At 31.3% G+C, this 22626-nt stretch overlaps 1 protein-coding gene across 2 annotated transcripts; it reads right to left on the bottom strand.

The window, feature by feature from the left end:
* Positions 1-2355: 2355 nt before the first annotated feature.
* LOC127703766 (outer dynein arm-docking complex subunit 4-like) lies at positions 2356-18539 on the bottom strand. 2 transcript variants are annotated; one of them, XM_052207847.1, is made up of 12 exons: positions 18341-18539; positions 16652-16783; positions 15987-16140; positions 12652-12713; positions 11788-11959; positions 10443-10652; positions 9259-9466; positions 7879-7965; positions 6665-6861; positions 5839-5907; positions 4768-4989; positions 2356-3107 (listed from the first exon to the last, which is right to left on the bottom strand). In XM_052207847.1, exons 1-12 carry the CDS (start codon positions 18452-18454, stop codon positions 2914-2916), a joined length of 1821 nt encoding a protein of 606 aa, XP_052063807.1. In that variant the 5' UTR covers positions 18455-18539; the 3' UTR covers positions 2356-2913. The 2 variants fall into 2 exon arrangements, with proteins under 2 accessions (XP_052063807.1, XP_052063806.1); XM_052207846.1 differs by having other exon boundaries at positions 2356-3110; positions 18341-18536.
* Positions 18540-22626: the final 4087 nt, after the last annotated feature.

The raw sequence follows: 22626 nt of genomic DNA, 5'->3' as shown, positions 1-22626 counted from the left end.
TTTTGGACCCTTTTGACCTCAATATGAACCAATTTGATAACGGGGTCCACAAATAAAAAATCTAAATACATGGTTAGATTCAGCATATCAAAGAACCCCATATATTCAATTTTTGTTGAAATCAAACAAAGTTTAATTTTGGACCCCAATACGGACCAACTTGAAAACTGGGCCAAAAATCAAAAATCTAAATACATGTTTAGATTCAGCATATCAAAGAACCTCATATATTCAATTTTTGCTAAAATCAAACAAAGTTTAATTTTGGACCCTTTGGACCTTAATGTAGACTATTTTGAAAACTGGACCCAAAATTAAAAATCTAAATACACTGTTAGATTCGGCATAACAAATAAATAAATGTGATCAAAGATTTTACAAATCTAATGCGCCATACTGTGCAATTAAAGATTACTTCTTGAAATTTTTCAATATTTGAAATTTGAAAAAAATAATATTTGAAGAATAATTCTTTTTAATTTCTGAAATCTGAAATGAGAAAAAATTGACCCCCCACAATTTCTTTTTATCCCCCCCCCCTTTTTTCCCTCAAAAAATTCTTTCCCTCAAGATATGGTCATAATCTCAATTCAAATTTCCAATGGAGTTGGCAACCATAATTACCCATTTAAATTTACCATAGTGCTAACTTAATCTATTTTATAATAGAATTAAAAATATAGTGTCAAATCTTTCATATGGATTTTTTTGTAAAAAAAAATGATGCAACATTTGCAGATATTTTTACTGGTCTTCCTTTATAAATATGCATTTCTTTAAACATAATTTAAAAGCAGTGTAAGGGAAGTAACCAAAACGTTGTATTTGGATTACCTCCCTTACACTGTTTTAAATTATCTTTATTGTTCATTAACCATTACTTTATACATAATTTAAAAGCAGTGTAAGGGAGATAATTTCAATGATGTATTTGATTTATCTCCCTTACACTGCTTTAAATTATGTTTTGTACTAAAGTATTTGTCCATTAACCAGGACAACCTTGTTTTTCCCCCTTTTTTGCCCCTAATTCCTAAACGGTTTGAGCCATAACCCCCCAAAGCAAATCCTAACCATCCCTTTGTGGTATGGAAACTTGTAGTATAATTTCAGAGAGATCCATACACCGTTCCACAGTTATTGTCTGGAAACTAGAAAATGCTTATTTTTGGCCCCTTTTTGGCCCCTAATTCCTTAACTGTTGGTACCATAACCCCCAAAATCAATCCCAACCTTCCTTTTGTGGTATTTAACCTTATGGTAAAATTTCAAAAAGATCCATTCACTTAAACTAAAGTTAGAGTGCGAAAACCAATGTGTCTTCGGACGACGACGCCCACATGAATAAGAGCTGCATGTATACTGCATTCTTGATATCTTTTGGTTATTTTTGTTGTTTTGTTACTGTCTCATTTACCTCACATCTCAATTTATTCATCCTCACAAAAACATATGTCGCTAAGAATAAAGAACTTAACTTGAGCATTTAGCCTTAGTCAATGAAGGGTAAAAAGAAAGTCAGAGGACCAACTTTAATGCCAAGCTGTTTCATTACTCTAGGAAAATTTTTGCACCAAGTTATATGGTTATAGGTCGTTTAGTATCTAACAAATGAACTCAGATATAAAACATAACCCAAGTAAAATGAAGCATTTATTAAAGCTCATAGTGGGAATCTGATGAAATATAAGGCCAAGTCGTTAAAGGATGAAATGTGGGATAGAATATCATGTCTTCCTACTGTTATTGCAAGAGGCAATAAAACTGGCTACACCAAACTGCACTTGATATTTAAGTCTAGCAAATGGAAGATAATTAGTAAAACACTAAAAGGTTTTTTTAAATTTTTTATTGTTCAACAAGCCAAAAATAATATGTAACAATATTGTATAAAGAGTATTTCTTGGCAAGAAATAGAATGTATTTATAAATAAATAAAATATAAAAAAAAATCATAGAATCATAGGATTACCCTGAATAAACATCACAAAATAATACTTATTATAATACTGTTCAATTGTACAGCCATACCAATTTTAATTCTTGGCAGATGATTTAAAAAAAAAAATGTAACTACCTTCTGTGTAGATATGTTCAAATTTCAAACTATATCTAATAAAAAATAAACACAAAATGAAAAACAAAAAATTTACCCACCATTATATATTTACTCAATTTAATTTTTATACTAAAAAATTTGTAAAAACAGAAACCCTAAATCACATTGTTTTTTATTTACATATAATGATCCAAATGCTTAATGTTTTTTTTTTTTAAAGATTTGCATAAATTCCTGTATTCTTCTAAAAATTCTTATATGTGACACAGTTTCATAGTGTCTTACCATAAATATTGTACTTCACAAATAATGACTAATCAACACCTACAACAATTGTAGACGTTTTAGGTAGAAGTCAAGGTTCAGATAGGAACAAAGTCATTTATTTTTACAACAAATACTGATAAAAAATATAGATTCTTTAATGCCCTAAAGTTCATGCTTCTAATAGTAAGGCTTTCTTTTCTTAAACAGATTTTCATATTTTAACTTTTTCCAAAAAAATGCATCCATTTTCTTTCTTAAGCTTATAAGAATATTTAGTTTACATGGCATGTATGTAAAGGAAAAGTTATACAATAATTTAATTCAACAAGACTAGTAAAGATATCATTTCTTTATCTATCCCTATTTATATTGATTCAAAACTTCTTTTATCCCTCATTACTTTAAAAGAAAAATACTTTCAAGCTAAAAAACATAACGACATCAAATTTTCATATAAATTTTACTCTTTTATAAGTTTCCTAGCAATTTGTTTAAATTTTTTTTAAATCTTTACCCTAAATTCTTCAAAGATTCAAAAAGTCATGCCATTGTCAAAAAAAAAAAAAATTTATTTGTTCTATCTAGTTTTATGTCTCTCCTTCCTTTGATTCTCTATCTTTTTCATCTTTGATTTCGTCTTTACTTTCCTCTTTATTTTCCAGTTCTTCTGTTTTACTTTCATTATTTTCATCTGTTGTCTCATTTAAATTCTCTTGTTTATTACTATCACTGTCTTTACTTCTAGGTGTAACAGGCTTTTCTTCATCTTTTTTCTCTGATTCTACTTATAAACAATATGCAATTGATAAATACATTATAAATATTTTTTTCATGATCTATTTTTTGGTAGTTTTAGCACTTTTTATTACAACCTAGAGAAACAATATGTATACCTATGTATGAAAAAGCTTGGGAATTATTTCTGATTTGTTTTCCCCCTTTCAAGTTTCACTTTAATTTTGCACCTATATAATTGAAAATATATATCTTTTTTGACAGAAATTGTCTTTGGAGAGATGTCATTTTCTTTAGATTGATCTCTCTCTTTCATATTTGACATTTACATGTAAATATACACACTCAGAAAATGATTAGATACACAATGGTTTTATGTAGGATTTTAATGAAATAAGGCGGATACAGAGATACAAGCTGTCAACTCCATTTGTGGATATTGCAAAGTCAATGTCTTCTTTTAGGAATCTCAATGCAATTAGATACTTAAGGGTCTGTGAAAGTTCAAACAAAAATCAAGTACTTGGTTGAAGAGAAGTTAAAAAGAAGTTACAAAAATAAACTGTAATTTTGATAATGCAAATGTTGAAATTAAAATAGAAATACTTTAACATGTAAGTTATGCAAATATTCAAAGTAGATGAACCATGACTGAAGGTACATGGCTAAACAATCTCCATGGAATGAGATTGGCCAATGTTAATACAACTGCATACCAAATACCACTGACTTATTATAAGTCGTTCCCTTTAAACAAACCTAAACACAAACATTAAGTTAACTTGTAAACTATGTAAAAGTTTCAAAGTCAATGAACCATGATCAGGGGTGGGGCTATATAATCTCCATGGAAACCATACTTGCAAATGCCAATAAATTTGCATACCAAATATCATTGACTTAACATTAGCAGTTCATCTTAAACTGATCTAATCATAAACTAATACATGTAAACTAAGCAAAAGTTTCAAAGTAAATAGACCATGACTGAGGGGGCAGGGCCTAATATTCTCCATGGAAATGAGATGTGCTAATGCTTATACAACTGAACTAATGGTTCCCCTTGAACAGACCTAATCACAAACTAATACATGTTAACTTAGAAAAATTTTCAAAGTCTATAGACCATGACAAAGGGGGCGGAGCCAAATAATCTCCATGGAAATGAGATATGTCAATGCTTATACAACTGCATACCAAATATCATTGACCTACCACTAGTGGTTCCCCATAAATTGACCTAATCACAAACTAATGCATGTAAACTATGAAAAGTTTCAAAGTCAACAGACCTTGACTGAGGGGGCAGGGCCAAATAATCTCCATGGTAATGAGATATGCCAATGCTAATACAACTGCATACCAAATATCATTGACCTACTACTAGTGATTCACCATGAACTAGACCTAATCACAAACTAATACATTGTTGACGCCGGAAACAGCATACCTATGTCTTGCTTTTTGACTCCGTCAAGGAGAGACAACAAAGCACAGTTTGAACAAACCAATGAACAACACAAGCAGGCAGAATTAATATCCCATCACTTCAGAAAGGAGGAAAAATAGAAATCAAGTCATATAGTATACCAAGTTTTCTCTTGTAATGCAAGAAACTGGACCAAAGTGAATTTTAAGATTAACCTGTGATAAAAATGGCTATAAACTAAAAAAATTAATAATAAATTGTAGCATCTTTATTTTACCTTCCTCCACTTTTTTGCTTGTTTCTTTGGCATTATTTGTTTCGTTTTCTTCTTTTTCTTCCTCTGCTCTCTGTGATGATACAGCAGTCTGTATTTCTCTCTCTCCTTCTTCATCAATCTTAACTCGTTCTTTCTTTGCACTAGTAGATGTATTTCCCTTAGCTATCTTTTTATTTACATCGTCCATAGCTTTTTTGATGGCTGACTGTGCTGACATGTCACCTGCAATTTTAAAAACAAGATATTAAATGGCTATTTTATGTCAATTTTACAATAGACATGTGACATCACTTATAGCATTTCAGCACTTAAATATCAACACAATTAATATCAATGTTTTGTTGAAACAATAGAACATAGCTTTGCAAAATAAGCATGTTATTCCAGAATGTGTAACCCTATATACAAGTATTTAGCATATTTTTACAAAATATTGAATTGAGTGGTATAGAGGTCTGTGACCAAGACTGAATACATATCTACCGAATTATGAATAAACTGTTGACACAGAGATATGTCTCACCTGTCGGCATAAAATTCAGAAAAAGACAATCTGATGGACAGCAACATTGCTTATTAATTCAAAGACAATAGGCCATGTCCTAGGGGGCAGGGCCTCAAAATAGTTGTCAAACTGATATGTACTGGTAGTAATGCAACTTCATACAAAATATCATTGATCTATCACAAGTAGTTCATTTTGTAGTTCTTATCAAACTGACTTAAGCAGAAAACTTAACATTGAAAATTGCTAGTTAATTCAAAGTCGCTGAACCATGACCTAGGGGGCAGGGCCTCAAAATAGTCATCAAATTGATATGTACCGATAGTAATGCAACTTCATATTAAATATCAATGATCTATCACAAGTAGTTCCTATCAAACTAACTTAAGAAGAAAATTCAACAATTGTTGATGCCATTGTCGCCATCACAGTCAACATTTGGTGTTGTACAATGCAAAACTGACGATAAACAAATAATGGATATCTTGAAGGCAATAAATAGCATTCACTTTATTTTTACTTCAAAGGACAAATTCAAAAGTGTTCACACAAAAGTAACAACTTACCTTGTGATTTTGCTAGTTCAAGTGATGTATCAAATGATGTTAATGCCGCACTTAAATCACCAAGTTTTACTGAAATGAAAAGAAAAAAGAGGATATATATTAGATATCAAAGTTGTCAAGTTAAGCTGCAAACCAAACATGCATATCAGTTTTAATACTTTTCTTTTACTCTTTGTCACTTTTCATTTAATTGCCACCCTTAAAATGGGTATACCTCCTCAATTTCTGTAACTGGGAAATGTGTAATATAAAGCAGTTCAGATTTTCTTAAGATCAAAAGGTATATGATTTAAAAAAAATCACTATTCTTAAAATATTTTTTGTTAACAGATGATTTTCAAAACAAAAACCAAACAAAATTCTTTCTATTTCTTATAATATTTTGAAATTACAGTACGAAATTAAGTAAAATAAGGAGAAAACGTTGATGATGCAGGGTTTCTGGTGAGCAAACCTAGATAATTTGACATAAATGTGATAGTGGCAGATGTTTGTTTAGAGTTTTTTGTACCTACAAGTTGCCATACTTGTAATGTTTATAGGTTTGCTTGACTTGTATTCACTTTCTGACCAGCATTTTTACTGACAGTCTATTGTGTGTGTTAAATCTCATATTGCCTCCATTTAATTTTCACCAAGCCTAATACAATAAACAAAGCATGCCCTTTTTATTTGTAAAAATGAATTGTGAGGACCTAAGGAGCCAATATTGACCTTGGCCTAGGCCTATTGCCTCTGTCAATGCAGATGTCATAAATATACTAAATGGTACTCTACAGTTGCATGATATTCTTTCCCTTTGTAAGCAGTAAGATATAGTATTTACCCTCAGATTGTGCCACCAATACTGATGCCTGCAGCTGCCACATTTGATCCTCTGCCTCTTCAGCTGCCACCTTTGACTTTTCTCCATTTTCCTTAGCAGTTTCAAATTGACCAATTTCTAGATAACAACGGCCTATTTCATGATACAACCATGTACTCTCTAATGCAGATTTAGACATTGGTAATTTCTTTTCCCACCTAAAATATGAACAACATAATAATTATTACATGCAATAATGCTTTATGTAACAATTTAATGAGATTAATATACTCCCTACCTACTTTTCCCCTCTTAAATTCCATCTAGGATTTCTTGTATTTGGTATTTTTCCCTATATTATACCTTCCTTTATGTTTTATTTTTGTTAACAAATTATTTTATTAACAGTAAAAGAAAATTATGTAATTAATAATTGTGTAATACATGATACATTCTAATTCTCAGTATAAGAGTTTTTTATGCATGAATTCAAATTTGTCCCCCCCCCCCAAAAAAAAAAAAAGATTCTACCAAAAAAAACTCTTATAATTTTTTTTAGATATAAATAAATGGGGAATGTGTCCATGGGACACAGATGATGCCCCCCCCTTGCATATCATATACAATTATAAAGGGACATAACTGAAGAATGGTAAAAGTGACGCTACTCAAATTTGTACTTGATCTGAGTTTTGTAGTAATAAGTATTGTGTATAAGTTTCATAACATTTGGTTGAGGCCAACTTAAGTTAGAGATCAGAACAAAAAACTCAGCAATTTTTCCATTTGTAAAGGGGCACAACTCTAGAACAGTAAAAGTGACGCCACCAAAATTCAAACTTGATCTGTATTTTGTGGTAATAAGCAAAGTGTATAAGTTTCATAATATTTGGCTGAGGTAAACTTAAGTTGGAGAATGGAAACGAAAAATTCAGCAATTTTTCCATTTAATTTTGTAAACTGGCATAACTCTAGATCAGTGAAAGTGACACCACCAAAATTCAAACTTGATCTGTATTTTGTAGTAATAAGCATTATGTATATGTTTCATAACATTTGGTTGAGGCAAACTAAAGTTAGAGAACGGAAACCAACTTTGGGACGTATGGACGGACGTACAGACGGACAAGGGTAAAACTTAATGCCCCCTCCGTGGCAGAGGGGGCATAAAAATCCAACTAGCAATACCTAATCTAATTTGACTGATGCATTTAATAAAAATCTGGAAGACTTACACTTGTACTGCTTTTTCAAAGTTTCCATGTCTGGCATGAACACGACCTAAATTATCTAAGCCTCTTGATACTGCTTCTTCCATATCACTGCAATAAATAAATAAACATTTAAACAAGTTTCTAATTAGTTTTTATGAACATTTATAAAATAAGCTTTCTTTGCATAATTAACTGGGACATTTCACAAACAAGGGAAGTAACTGAGTTTCTAAAGGTATTTCAGAACGGAAGAATCTAACAAGAAGTCAATTTTCATCAAAACTAAACTTTGGACCCATTTGAAAAAAAGTTTTACACCTGTTACAATATTGAAACATTTAAATGTTTGTGTCAAATAAAGCACTTGCAAAAATTAATTTTATTAAATTAAATCATTTACATCTGTCATGATATCACCTTCGCTAGCCAAGGGTTACGATCTACTTCCCTCCTCTCCACCCTTGGCGGATTGAGAAAGAATTTCGGAGACACAAGGTAATGATTTTCATTGGTTGCAGTCGAAACTCGCTGCATCCAATCAAAAAGCGCCAATAACATGATCACGTGTAAATGTAGAAAGTGTATGTAAACAATTGCCACGAGCTTATTGTGCAACAAGTCTTTACATCCCTAAACATACGACTATATTTAGTGACAATTTGAATGTTTTTAATCAACTAATAGAAGTTCCTGTGTATGTTTCTTGCACAAATGCATGAATGTCAACGTATATTTTCGTTTCCTGCTTTACCAAGTGTGTAGAATCTAGACGCTACCGTGTTTGTACCTCCAAATTGAAGAGTTCAAGTGCTACCATTGGTCAAGAATAATGTATTCGGAATGGGCGTGACTTTAATCTACCGATAGATGGCGCAACATTGTTATCACAAATGTTGGCTTAATCTGCCAAGGGTGGAAAGGAGGGAAGTGGATCGTAACCCTTGGCTAGCGAAGATGTCATGATATTGAAACGCTAAAAAAAAGTCTGTGTCAAATGAAGAACTTGCAAAAACTTATTTTATTAAATTAAATCAATTACATCTGTCACGATATTGAAACGTAAAAAAAAAATGTCTGTGTTAAATGAAACACTGGCAAAAACTTATTTTATCAAATTAAATCATAATGTCTACAAAACATACATGAATCTAACCCTGAAAACATGAACATTTTTAGAGATTTTATCATATAAAAAAAAAAGGTAAACAATATAGAACCAACACTTTAATAATTGACAACTTATGACATTTTCTTCAAAATAAATAACCATGCTTACATGCCACAGTCTTGTAATATCTTAAACAAGAGTGAGGGCATTTATGCTTAATACATTATCAACAACCGTGAAAATGTGAAAAGTGAACCAAAAACAAGATTTTATATAGTCAATATATAGCTTACTTGTCTTCTCCCATACTCAAGTCAATGTTATGGTGCTCTAAAGATTTGTCATACTGTCCCATCTCCAGGTAAGCATTTCCTATACAACTGTTAAGATTAGCTAAGACTTCAATCTTATTTGGAACTTGTTCTGCTGTGAAACTATTTACAGTATTAAGACATCGCTGTGATCTCCGTAAAGCTTCCTGATACTCTCCTTCAACTTGAGCTTAAAATAAAATAACTAGATTAAACATAACATAGAATTAGAAAACTAAAGACTGAGCAACACAAACCCCATCGAAAATTTGGGTTAAATGTGCTCCAAAAGGGTAAGCAGATCCTGCTACACATGTGGCATCTGTCAAGTCACTCATGTAATTACAAATTCTCCTTCAACTTGAGCTTAAAATAAAATAACTTTATATTAAACACAACAAAGAAAACTGAAGACTAAGCAACATGAATCACATCAATATTTGGGGTATGAGGTGCTCGAGAAGGGTAAGAAGATCCTGCTCCACATGTGACATTTGTCATGTGCCTCATGTAAGTACAAATTCGGCAGGTCACATTTGAGGAAAAGAGGATGGGATTGTGGTTACACCTTAGAAGGGATGACTCTAACTTAACTGGAACTCTTAATTTAATAGCTTCCTCTCAAGCAGCAACCAATTTATCAAGGAAATCATGATAGGAAATGCAAGCTCTGGAATATCGTATTAACTTGGGATATATATACTCCATACGAAGGCGATACTGGAATGTTGCTACATAGAAATGGAAAGTTCACAATTTGAAATCATCTCTTTTGTAAAATATCTTATTTCCCGATGGTAAACATTCTGTACACATGTTAAAAAGAGAAAAAAAAGTTTATTTCCAAAGAAAAACTACCCTTTGATTGATTGATTGATTGGTGTTTAACACCACTTTCAGCACTATTGGCTATTTCATGGAGGTCAGTTTTTATAACTGAAGGAAGTCTGAGTGCCCAGAGAGAACCACAGCCTTCTACAGGGAAACTGACAATCCTTGTCAATTAAAGTTGAACTCACAACCTCAGTGTTGACAGGCTAGTGATACAGTAGTTAGACTACTTAGACCATGCAGCCACCATTAACCCTTTGAAGTGAGTTTAAACTTAATAATACATAATTTTAAACTATTCATCCTATACACAGAAAATCCTTGATAATGTTTACCTATATCTATCTTTTCTAATTCTCTGATGATGTAATCATTAGGTGCTAGTTTTCCTGTGTGAGTATCAGTTCTGTTGCGTTGCTGTGCTCTTTCATGTTTTCTGGCATACATGGGTTTTTGTTGTCTCCAGAAATCTGTTCTGGTATCCAGATATGACAAACCCTCAGTAACCAGATTGTTTATCACCTTTCCAACCTCTGATCTTGAATCTAAAAAAATGTATTTGAAAATTGGAAAAGAAATAATGGACTAAACTCAAAAGTATATCTTAAAAACATTAGTGCAAATCAACTGGCATATTTGGGAATTCAACAACTTTAATATTGAAGTAACAAAACAATAAAACAAAGTCTGAACTTTATTTAAGATGACTAAAGCAAAACAGAAATGACTTTAAATGATTTCCTCTTTTCATTTACAAAACATTTAATGTTTTGAATGCAATAGTTACCATTTGTACCTCCCATTTGAGCTGTTTGTTAAGATAGATTGATAGCTGCTTAACATGCAGCCACACATATTACAGATATATTCAGGGGAGCAATGTCATAATTATACTCTTTTACATGTATTTATTGCTGTTTAATTTCTTTAAAAATAAACAAAATATTTAACATTTTTCACCTTGAAAAGTTATCTTTGTTATTATTTATTTTATTTTAAGGATTACACAAAGCCTAAAATGTGTGGTGTTTAAGTTTGATGTCTAACAATGAAGCTATGACATCCGACTGTATTGGTGCCTAAGAAAATAAAAGCATTTTTGATTAATAAAAAAAAAAAAAAAAAAATTTATATTTCATAAGAAGGGAAATAACTGTATTGTATTTTAAGCTTGGCATACATAAAACTACATGTTGTATCTTAAATATCTGTTTACCTAGCTCCACTATGTGTTGACTGGTAAACTCAATTTGCAACAGTAAAACCTGTTTTACGTAGGCTAAACTTTAAATACAAGACTGTGAGTTACCTCTTAATTCTATTTTGACATTTTATAAAGTCTGCATGTCAAGTCATTGCCAACCTGTGTCTCAAGCTTGTACAAATATGAAATTAAAGGTTCCCTCACAATAAGATATTTCAGATACCTTAGTTACTGTGCTTTTCAGTAACAAGTGGGTGGTTTAGCTAGCTATAAAACCAGGTGGTTTAAAACACCATTTTCTTTGTAAAATGCCTGCACCAAGTCAGGAATATGACAATTGTTTTCCACTCGTACCATTGGTTGATATACATGTAGTTTAACGTTTATTTTTGTCAGTTTCATGGAATTCCACTTTTTCAATTTACCTTGGAATTTGGTATTTGTTAATGCTTTAATTCTAATAAGTATGAATTTACCTGTTTCTTTGAGAAGTTTTTCTAAGTATTGTCTGTCACCATACAGTTCTCCTAACAGCTGTTTTATAGTTTTTTCACTACCGACCGGTCTACTTGGATCGTATTGTCTACGTTTCGGTGCTTGTGTAGTCGTCTTCTTATATGTACTGTACTGTTGTTTCTTTGGTTTTTTCTGTAAGATATTTTTCATATATAAATTCATATATATATATTTCATAAATATATTGTCAATTGAAAAAAATTTCAGCAGATTTTTTTGCATATTTCAAGCAATCCAACCATCAACTTCGCTTTTCAACTTCAATAAAAAAAAAGGCATTTTTTTTTTTAAAATACATTATTTAAGATTTACTGTGGATTCATTTATTTTCGTGGGTATCAATTTTTGTGGATTGAGGAACACTTGCATTTTCGTGGATATTTGATTTCGTGGTTTTGCCAATCTCTGCATACAAAGCCAAATTAACATTTGTAATTCGTTGAACATTTGAATTTGTGGTTCACCTGTACCCATGAAACCAATGAAAATTGATATCCAACGAATAATAATGAATCCACAGTAACTCAATTTGGTTAAACCAGATGACATAATATTTTTGAAAGCAATATTCAGGAACCCCAAAAAATTAAAAAATTTGGAGAGCTTCTTCACATAATTACTCAAATTACGTTATGATTGTGCCACCCCAAAAAAAAAGGAGCCTAAAAAAAAAAACCATTGTGTGTAAAAAAGCATTATCATTATAATAATCACAGTATTAACTTCTTAATTAATCCATAATTGCTGTTAAATGACAAATGCTTATTCTGGGTGTTTTGCTATTCATTTTCTTTTTATTTCCCAATAAATATGTACAAAATTACCTCATCTTGTTGAGCAAAAAACGTCAAATCACCTTCTGTGGTCAGTTTTACTTTTTCTGGAGCTACAAAAACAAGAATGATTAAAAATTTTGCACTGTAAATTAAAGTTTTTATGCAGGCATTTATCATTTATATTGGTGAACAATTATTGCTATTTGAGAAAAATGTTGCATACAATTAAATGAAAAAATGCTATTAAAACTTAAAATAGGAAGTTTCATTTTTTGTAACATATATATCATATTGCAAATTTCCCAAAATTAAAACATCGCCAACATTTCTGAAGTTGCACCATCTGCATTTTTTAATTTTATTACATGTAAAATTGAGAATGGAAATGGGGAATGTGTCAAAGAGACAACAACCCGACCAAAGAGCAGAAAACAGTCGAAGGCCACCAATCGGTCTTCAACACAGCGAGATAAAAGGCGTGCTTCAGCTGACCCCAAAACAAAAATGTGTACTAGTTCAGTGATAATGGACATCATACTAAACTCCAAAACATATAAATGAACTAAAATTAAAAATAATACAAGACTAACAAAGGCCAGAGGCTCCTGGCTTGGGACAGGCGCAAAAATGCGGCGGGGTTAAACATGTTTTGTGAGATCTCAACCCTCCCCCTTTACCACTAGCCAATGTAGAAAAAACAAACACACAGCAATATGCTCAGTTTAAAAGAAGTCCACGTCTGATGTCAGAATAGGTAGCAAAAGAAACTAAGCAAAATGACAATGATACATAAATTAACAAAGGACTGCTAGCAGTTACTGACATGCCAGCTCCAGACCTCAATTAAACTGATTGAAAGATTATTTCTTCATCATAAGAAAATCAAGCACAATCCCTCCTGTTAGAGGTTTAGTATCATACCATCATAAACTATATGAGAAGAACATAACCCGTATCATGCCAACAACTGGTTTTAGAATAAATGTGTTTATTTCCGATGCAAAGACTTTATGAGTGAATCAATATTGATTCCAAAATATGCCATTTTTAATGACCTGACAACAATATCGTAACTACATCCCTTCTGAATAAGTCTGTTTAAAGGTTTGGTTAGCTGTTGAGGTGAATGTCCTACATATTTTCATCATTTTAAAAGTTGTCTCAAGTTCAAAATATCTGAAATAATTGTCTATATTGTGAAGAATATTTTTTATACTTTTTTTCTTTATAAAAGCTAATTTTCATAGACATATACTGTAGATTGATTATTATTTATGGTGTGCTTATGTTTGTGTATTATGAAGGAAAAAGGGGAACAACGAATTTCAGTGTTTAACAAAATACAGATTTGTCAAAACCTGCTTATCAAGTATAGTAGTAATGAAAGTATATTTTTTTCCCCATTCCTCATAAATTGCAGCTGCTACCATAAAAAAATAAATGTGTCCACAGTACATATCATATTATGAGTAAAAGATGTTAGATAGATGTTAATGCATGGAGACATCAATCCAATGACTAAAACAACCAAAAGACATCCAGAAGAGATCAACATACAATCTTCAGCAACAGAAAGGTACATGTATATACCATGTACCAGGTTTTTTTCTCATGTGTGTTTAGTTTTCACTTTGTTTGCGGCAGCTAAAGAAACACGAAAATTTTATTTACTGCAGTTTTAAAGCTGCATACATTATACTGTTGAGTATTCACAAAGTTGACATGTATAGACTGCTTTCCCCCTAAAGGAGAAATAAATTTGTATATATAAAATCAGTTTTTTGTGTTAACCGACAGATCACAAGAAAGTCCATATTCAATTAAGATCTCTGTTTTCATAATAATTAAATTGGCTTATCATACATGTCATACCTTTGACAACACAGCAAACAGTGACATGTTCCAAAATGTTAATTAACGATGATCTATTCATTGTTGTTATACACCAATCAATTTGCATTTAAGATGTAAAAATTTTGAACAAATCACATGTAATGAACATTTGCACAAATATGCTTTAAAACTTTCTGTTATACCATCACAATCTTCAATTTTAGAATGCCACAATGTACATAATTTACTTTTCTTGAAAGTTCTCTGAATTTTATGTGTTTAAGATTGTAGTACTCCTATTTATTTGTAATCGATCGCGATTATCTGTCAGTTAAGGTTTCTGTCGTTTACATCTCTAACAATACTATACAGTGATTTTTTCGTGTGTATATTCAGATTCAGCAAAAATTATACACGATGAAAATTTTACCTGCCTATTTTATCATTGAATCGCGAACCCCTCCCCGATATATGATATATATATATCAAGCTCTAAGTCGTTCTTAATCTCTTTAACAACCCTGAACAGTTGGGGCAAAAATGGACACAATATTCAAGCTTGATTCAGGTCTGAATTTGGATTGTAATTAAATATTTGACATATTATAGGTTTCTGAATAAATGTAGTCAAAGAACTTGAAATTGGTTATATGAATTGAATTTATATTCAATTAAAGATTTCTTGCTGTTGTGCAATACTTAGTAAATCTGTTGTCAGACTATAAACAAATAAAGTTCAATTAATTCTCAATGTCATATTAGAAATTTATGAAAATAAAAAGGGAGCTTACATCAATAGATATAAACAATTCACCAAAGTTTCATGAGAATTGGTGACAGCATTTTTGAGTTATTGTCCGAAAACTGGAAAATCACCCCTTTTTTTAATGAATAAAACCCCATAACTCAGAAATGTAATATGTAAAATTTATAAAATTCTAAAGGGAGCTTACAATAATACATACAAACAATTCGCCAAAGTTTCATAAGGATTGCTGAAAGCATTTTTGAGTTTTTGTCAGAAAACTGGAAAATCCCCCCTTTTTTATGAATAAAACCCTGTAACTCGGAAACGTGAAATCTAAAATTTATAAAAATCGAAAGGGAGCTCATGTCTATAGATATAAACAATTCACCACAATTTCTTGCAAGTTGGTGAAAGCATTCTTGACTTATTGTCCGAAAACAGGAAAATCACCCTTTTTTTAATGAATAAAACCCCATAACTCGGAAACATAAAATCTAAATTTTATAAAAAACGAAAGGGAGCTCACGTCAATAGATATAAACAATTCACCAAAGTTTTATTCAAATTGGTTAAAGCATTTTTGAGTTAATGTCCGACATGTTGACGACGGACAGACGGACGGACAGAGGTATACCATAATATGTCCCGTAAACGGGCTTATACAAAGTTGAAGTTGTAAATAAGTTAATAGAATCTATCATAGAAAACTTTGGACAAAGAGCGCAATTATGTTTAGCAGTTAAAGTTCTAAATCATAAAATGTAATTTTTTTAACAGCAATTGAATCTTAAATAACACCTACATCCAACAGAATTGTCTATGGCTTCCTGAGCTTTCTGTATTCCAAGCCTGAATTCCTGTAACTCTGGTCGAAGTTTGTGGCCTCTGTGGTAAAATACAAGGGACATCTCAAAATCTCCTTGGTAGTATAATGCTTGAGCCTTTTGATATACACCCTATAAAGAAGTATTCAACATGTTCTTTAACCATGTTACAGAATCAATATTCTACTAATAATATAAATTAACTTTAATTAATTATTATTAAGTGATACTTTCAAGGTCTTGTATGAACTATAATTATTGAAGAAAAAAACACATGCTATTAAATTTGGAGCTACATGTATCTGGTTACATTCATGATTGCACACACAGTATTTTTGACTAAGAAAGGAGTTGTAGGAAATGCTTTTAAATCTAGACTACTGATTGGCTCTCATCTTTTTTTTGGAAACAGCAAAATATTCTACATGTTAGAAATCTAACATCAATTCTTAAATCGTAAAGTTATTTTTTTGGGGGAAAAAATGGTATTTATATATAATACCGAATAAAGAGAAATTTTTTTGTCTTTTTTTTTTTGGTTATCAAAATTCTGTCTTTATCATGTTTTAAAATGAGTTGTCTTCTGAAAGTGACTTGTCAAAAATATTGAGAAATTTAATTTCTATCAATATTATACATGTACCTTGTGAAATGTGTTGTCTTCTGCAAGTGACAATTCTGCATCTTCTAGAGCACTTATTGTGTCCCCAAGTTGTAAATGACATTTTGACCGGCAAACTAAACAATTTTTGTCGTGTGGCAGTAGTTCTAATGCCTGTAAAAACAAAATGAAATAGACAATAAGCGGTAAAAATTGTACATGTATGTACAAGCAATTATTTTTTCTTTTCACAATTGCACTGATAAATTGTCCATCTGAAATAATTGTCTATACTAGTATTCATAAAAGTATGATCTCATGCAGGACAGTGAAAATATCATTTGTCAGTTACTTTCAAAATACTACTTAACATGCTTATACTTATAAGCAAGCCTATAGCATGTATAGGGAACAACATTTTCTTAGATACAGACCTCATTAATCAGAGGTAAAAAAAAGTGTCCCAAATACCAGTAGGTCCAGTTATCGTCCTTTGATTTTCGTTGTCTACAAATATAGTCCCTCGTGTGGACAGTGTGTTACTTGCTATTTTTTTTTATACCCCTCCCAACTCTTATTTCTTCATGTTTTATGCCTCAAATAGCAAGTAGGGGGATGAAATTACACTAAAAAATTGGGCTCATGAATTTTAAAGTAAAGTAGTGATTTGGTCCTGCTATAAAAGTTTAAAATTAGCATTTAGGAAGCTGTCAAAAGAATTCAAGACCCCCATAAAATTGTCCATATCTTGAGTTAGAGCTGATGAAGTTTTCTATAATTTTGATATAATTTGTCCCAAAAGTAGTACACCACACTGTAAAAATATTATAGAGAAAGCGCAGGTGGGTCTTTTTTAATTTTCATTTATTGTCTAAAAGAAATGCACTACGAAATAACTGTGTTCTCAGGCCAGTAGAACTGCTCTCAACTAATAGTGAAATGTATTCTAGTTACTGTCAATACTGATCTTAATTAGCTGTAGTTCGATTCTTATCACAAATATGTCAATAAATATAGAATAACCATAACTTGTCTCGAAATATAAATTTTATTTGTGCAAGGCTTAGAAACAGGTAAAAAGCCAGGCTTTTCTATTCTGTTTTGAGCCGAGGTTATTTTTTATATACTGCAACTCCTATAACTGTTCCAAATGAAATAGTTAGGATTAAAGCCATCATTTTTTAATGTGGAGCAGACAGCATAAAATTTCCGCGAACCTACATGTATTGTTTATTGACATCATAAATAAAACTCTATTGAAACGCATTGTCAACTTCATTAACAAGGTGATATATGGTCAGTGACTGCATATCATAAATGAATATACATGATATACAGTCAATGCAATTTGACTGCGCAAATAGCATAGCTACAGTACATATAACAAATTGATAACATATCTTCAATTTAAAACTAGCTATAAAATTTATATTATTATACACTTAACTTATGAAGTTGGATGACTTTTGGCCAAATCAGAACAACATTTCTGGACTCCTTTTGTACTTTTGTATGAAGGGGGGGGGGGGGGGGGGGGGGGATTTCGATGAAGGTGTTATTTTTGTTCCTCGATGTCGTTTTTATAAAACTTACAAAAAAAAATGCATGTAAAGTTTTAAGAAAATTAGGTTAAGAATAAATAAATAAATAAATATGAAAAAGTATAAGAATTTGCATCAAACTGGAAAGTATGTCGTTTTTTTCCCATGGCACATTATCTAAAATACCCACTGTTGTGTAGCTTTCAATTGATTTTCTGTATTCTCCTTGCTTGAACAACGAATCTGCTTCAGCCTTATATATTTCAAACGTTCCCTTTGGTCCATCTTCATCGCCGTCAAACATCTTGCAGTTTTTTTTCTATTTCTTTCAGTCCGGTCAAATATTTTACCACACTCTGTCAACTTCCGGTCTATAATTTACCATAGGAACGTCAGTGGTGCGGAACGTAGCTTCCCACACTCACGTGCAATTTCCCAAAGTTATTTACCGCTTTTCTTTGAAGAATTGTCTTTTCTGGTGAATTTAATGTGTAATGTACAAATTCAGTTTTCTTCTTAAATCGAATTTTCAAACATAGCAACGTACCAAAATAAAGAAAACTACAGGGATTACAATTAACAAAAGAAATTAAGTTCATTAGAAAAAAAAATCATAATCAATGGATTAACGCCGGATTAAACCTGGATAATATTATTAATAATAATACAGGCATTTAAATATGACTCGTTTTAAGCATATGTGACATTTACGTGTAACAAGACAAAACTTATAAAATGAATGGTGAATCAATGATATACAAGAGTAATAACTGAATACATATATTTTACATGTAGATGTATTATATGAATGTCATGTAAAATACTGTATGTTGTAAAGATTATATTTGATAGATGTATATGTTCCCCTAGGGACCTAATTTGGAAAATAAAACATCTTATCTTTATCTTTATCATATAAATATATGAGCGACCAAGAAGAAAAGACACTTATGAATCCTTTTGTGGTTAGGATGAGCTGCCGATACATCCTGTACCGCACCTAATCATATATTTTGAATATCTAAAATGCATACCTGATCAAACATTTTTTTTGCAAACAAAGATAAATCGCTATATTAGGAAGAATATTTCATTCAAATTAAGTGCCCCAAAGGGCACGAACATTTAAAATGACAATAACATTGTAATTTTAGATTAAAACAAATAACATTGAATAAAATTAAGTAACTATTTAAGCTTAAACTTTTATAATGCACAAAGCAAGTGTGGCTGATTATATATTGAGAAAAACAAGGATAATACATAGTTATATAAGATATATATATATATAAATTTGTCTAGCCCAAAGGAGCAGTGAGCATGTTTACAGTCCTTCCCGTGTCAGCAGCAAGTAAGATAGCAGTGTAGTATCCTAATGCAGCTGGCACCATGGAATGATACTTTAAAGGCTGACTGGCATTCTAAATATATATGTGGAAATGTCCTGCTTGTATCAAAAGTATAACAGGCAGCATCATAAGTAACTCGAATGCAGTTGACGTCTGTCATTAGTATATATGAATATTTTCATTATAAAAAAGATAAAAAGAATGATTTAATCAATATATATCTTCCATTTCAATATTTTAAGGACTAATTTGTTTTTGACTTTTAAATCAAAAAGTAGATACAACAAAAATATAAAAGACATGAGTATATAATATAACATATAATTTTAAGTTAATCAACATTTTCTACACTAAAATGCAAATTATTTTGTTTTGACTGCTCATATTATCAAAATAAGTATTAACTTTTGCATTGTTAACATCATACCACCTCTTTCATTCTTGAACTTTGTGCAATAAAAAGAATGAACCTCATCTCAACAGGACTGGCAGTGCTAATTCTACCAAAATCAGATAACACTGCAACATTTGTTGACTTTTTGTGTACAGTATAAATTTGCTAAATGTTATGTGAAATTTCTCACTGACTATATTACTCCATTTCATCCAGTTAAAATAGATTTTTCAAATGTATAACATCGCCGCGATATAGCCTTTCTGTGCTAATGCGGCGTAAAGCAAACAACAATCAATCAAATGTATAACGCATTTTCGATTGTGGTTTTAAATCACACCTTTTAGAACATACTCATATCGTAATATCTTACTCAGTATAGTTTAAGATACGTATGATATAATCAACAACTTATTTTCTCGCGGCCCTTATCATATAATATGAAGCTTAAGGTAATAAATAGCCAATTCCAGCGGCTCATGCCTACCCTTCAGTGCAAAGTGAGCCCCAACCCCACCCCGAGACAAAAAAGAAAGGGTTCATATATTTTGTCAGTACAAGCAAGGAAGTCACAGTTTATTCGAACAGAAGAGAACGTCCTTGGTACAAGACGAGGTATACGAGGAAGGCGTTCAGTAACCAATTTTCGTTAGCTCTACTAGTAAGAGACCGGATCATAACCCTTGCTTGCAAAGATGTCAGTAACCGAATGTTTTTACTTATTTGGCTTCTTATCAAGTTAAAAAGTTTCTTTAATATTTATAATGAAAATTCTGAAGTCCAAACGCTTAGAAACAAATCTTCTGTGCTTTTTCTGGATTAACTTTCACTGAGAACACTTAAAGCCAATAGCTATATAATGACATAAGTGATTACGGTCATTCTATTCTTATGAACATTATGCAACCCTTTTAACAGAAATATGTTGTTTTTCATTCATCACATTTGCCTAAAGAGCCAACGTAGAATATACATGCCCAACAAAAGCACAAGTGGCGCAATATAAATTACATAATTATATATTTATTATATTTATGTTTTTTTTTCAACATGAATTTATTTTTGTCATTCTAAATGTTAAGTAAATTTAAACACCACCAAGAACACTAATATTGTTCGAATAAGAAATAGATGAGAAAATGTTTTGACAGTATTCTCAAAAAACAAACAATTTATTAGATAATGACATATTAGATAGATTACATACAATACAATACAATATGCTTTATTTAAAAACACTCTGTCACATTCACATTTGAAACAAGAGGTAAACATATACAAAATACAATCACATTCAATCATAGAAAGAAATAAAACAACTCTAAAATGGAATATATTAATAATAACTATACTTTATATTATTTTAATTAACTTTGAAACGAACAGAGATACATTTTTTAGTACCTTTATATTAACCAATGTAGTAATCCTTTCATTTTTGCTGCGCTGGGATATTTTACATAGTACTCTGGAATGTTTTGATTTCTGATATTTTTTACTAAGATGTAATTGAGATATGGTATGATTGCCTATGAAACAACTATCCACCAAAGTTAAAATGAAGTGGATGTAAGCAATTATAGGCAACCGTACGGCCTTCAACAATGAGAAAAACCCATACCGTATAGTCGGCTATAAAAGGCCCCGACTTGAAAAATATGATACAGTTCAATTGAGAAAACTAACGGCCTAATTTATAACAAAACAATTTCCGAAAAACAAATATGACAGACATGAATCAACGACAACCACTGAACTACAGGCTCCTGACTTGGGTCAGAAACATAAATAATGTGGCGGGGTTAAACATGTTTGTGAGCGCTCAATCCTCCCCTTACCTGCAAAAAGCATGGGACAGTGGTGTAACAGCACAACATAAACAAAAACCTATAAAAATCAGTTGAAAAAGGCTTAACTCATCAGATCGATATAAAGAAAAACATCAAACAAAAACGCATACAGGACGTGGCAGGGTATATACCTATCCCTCATCCCTAACAACAGAAAAGACACTAAGTACAAATCTGAGAGTACTCACAGTTACTGACAGCTAGTTCAAAGCTAATAACAACTAATATAAAAAAAGCATGTATCTAAGACTAGAATATCAATCAGTACACATCCTCTCTTCTTTCGTAATATTGTTCCACCTACCCAGCTCTACTGGAATTTTCACATAGCAGCATCTTAATTTAGAAATATATTCACGTTCCATGGGTGATATTTGTACAAGATACTTTTCTAAACCAAACATTGTTTTAAACAGACCGTAAAATTCACCACTGGAAGAATTGTCAATTTGACTATACCACTTTTGAATGTATTCATCTTTAAGATTTTGTTTCAGAACGTTTTTCAATTGATTTACATCTAATGGCAATTTCTGAGTCTAAGCATAGCTAAGTCCAGAATTGTCTAAAATCGATTTAAGATAGTCAATCCACTTGAACGTATAATCATCTTTTAAGTTGAACATTATTTGATACAGGATACTGCTTAGTTTGTTTTCATTGGCGAGAAGTTTATTCCACAAACATGCCATTCTAACTTTTATTATGGTATCTATTGTTGTACGACCAAGTTATCCATCTGTCATAAAATTTGGTGTCAAGGATCTAATTTTTAACACATTTCGGCAAAAATGTAGTTGAATTTTTTTCAGCATGTAATTGTTTCCGAATCCCCATATTTCACACCCATATGTCAGAATGGAATGTATAATTGTATCAAACA

This window comes from Mytilus californianus, unplaced genomic scaffold (assembly GCF_021869535.1).
Source record: "Mytilus californianus isolate M0D057914Y unplaced genomic scaffold, xbMytCali1.0.p SCAF_50, whole genome shotgun sequence".
Lineage (NCBI taxonomy): Eukaryota > Metazoa > Mollusca > Bivalvia > Mytilida > Mytilidae > Mytilus > Mytilus californianus.
Note: the sequence above shows the minus strand (reverse complement) of the source record. Positions and strands in the feature narration are given on the sequence as shown.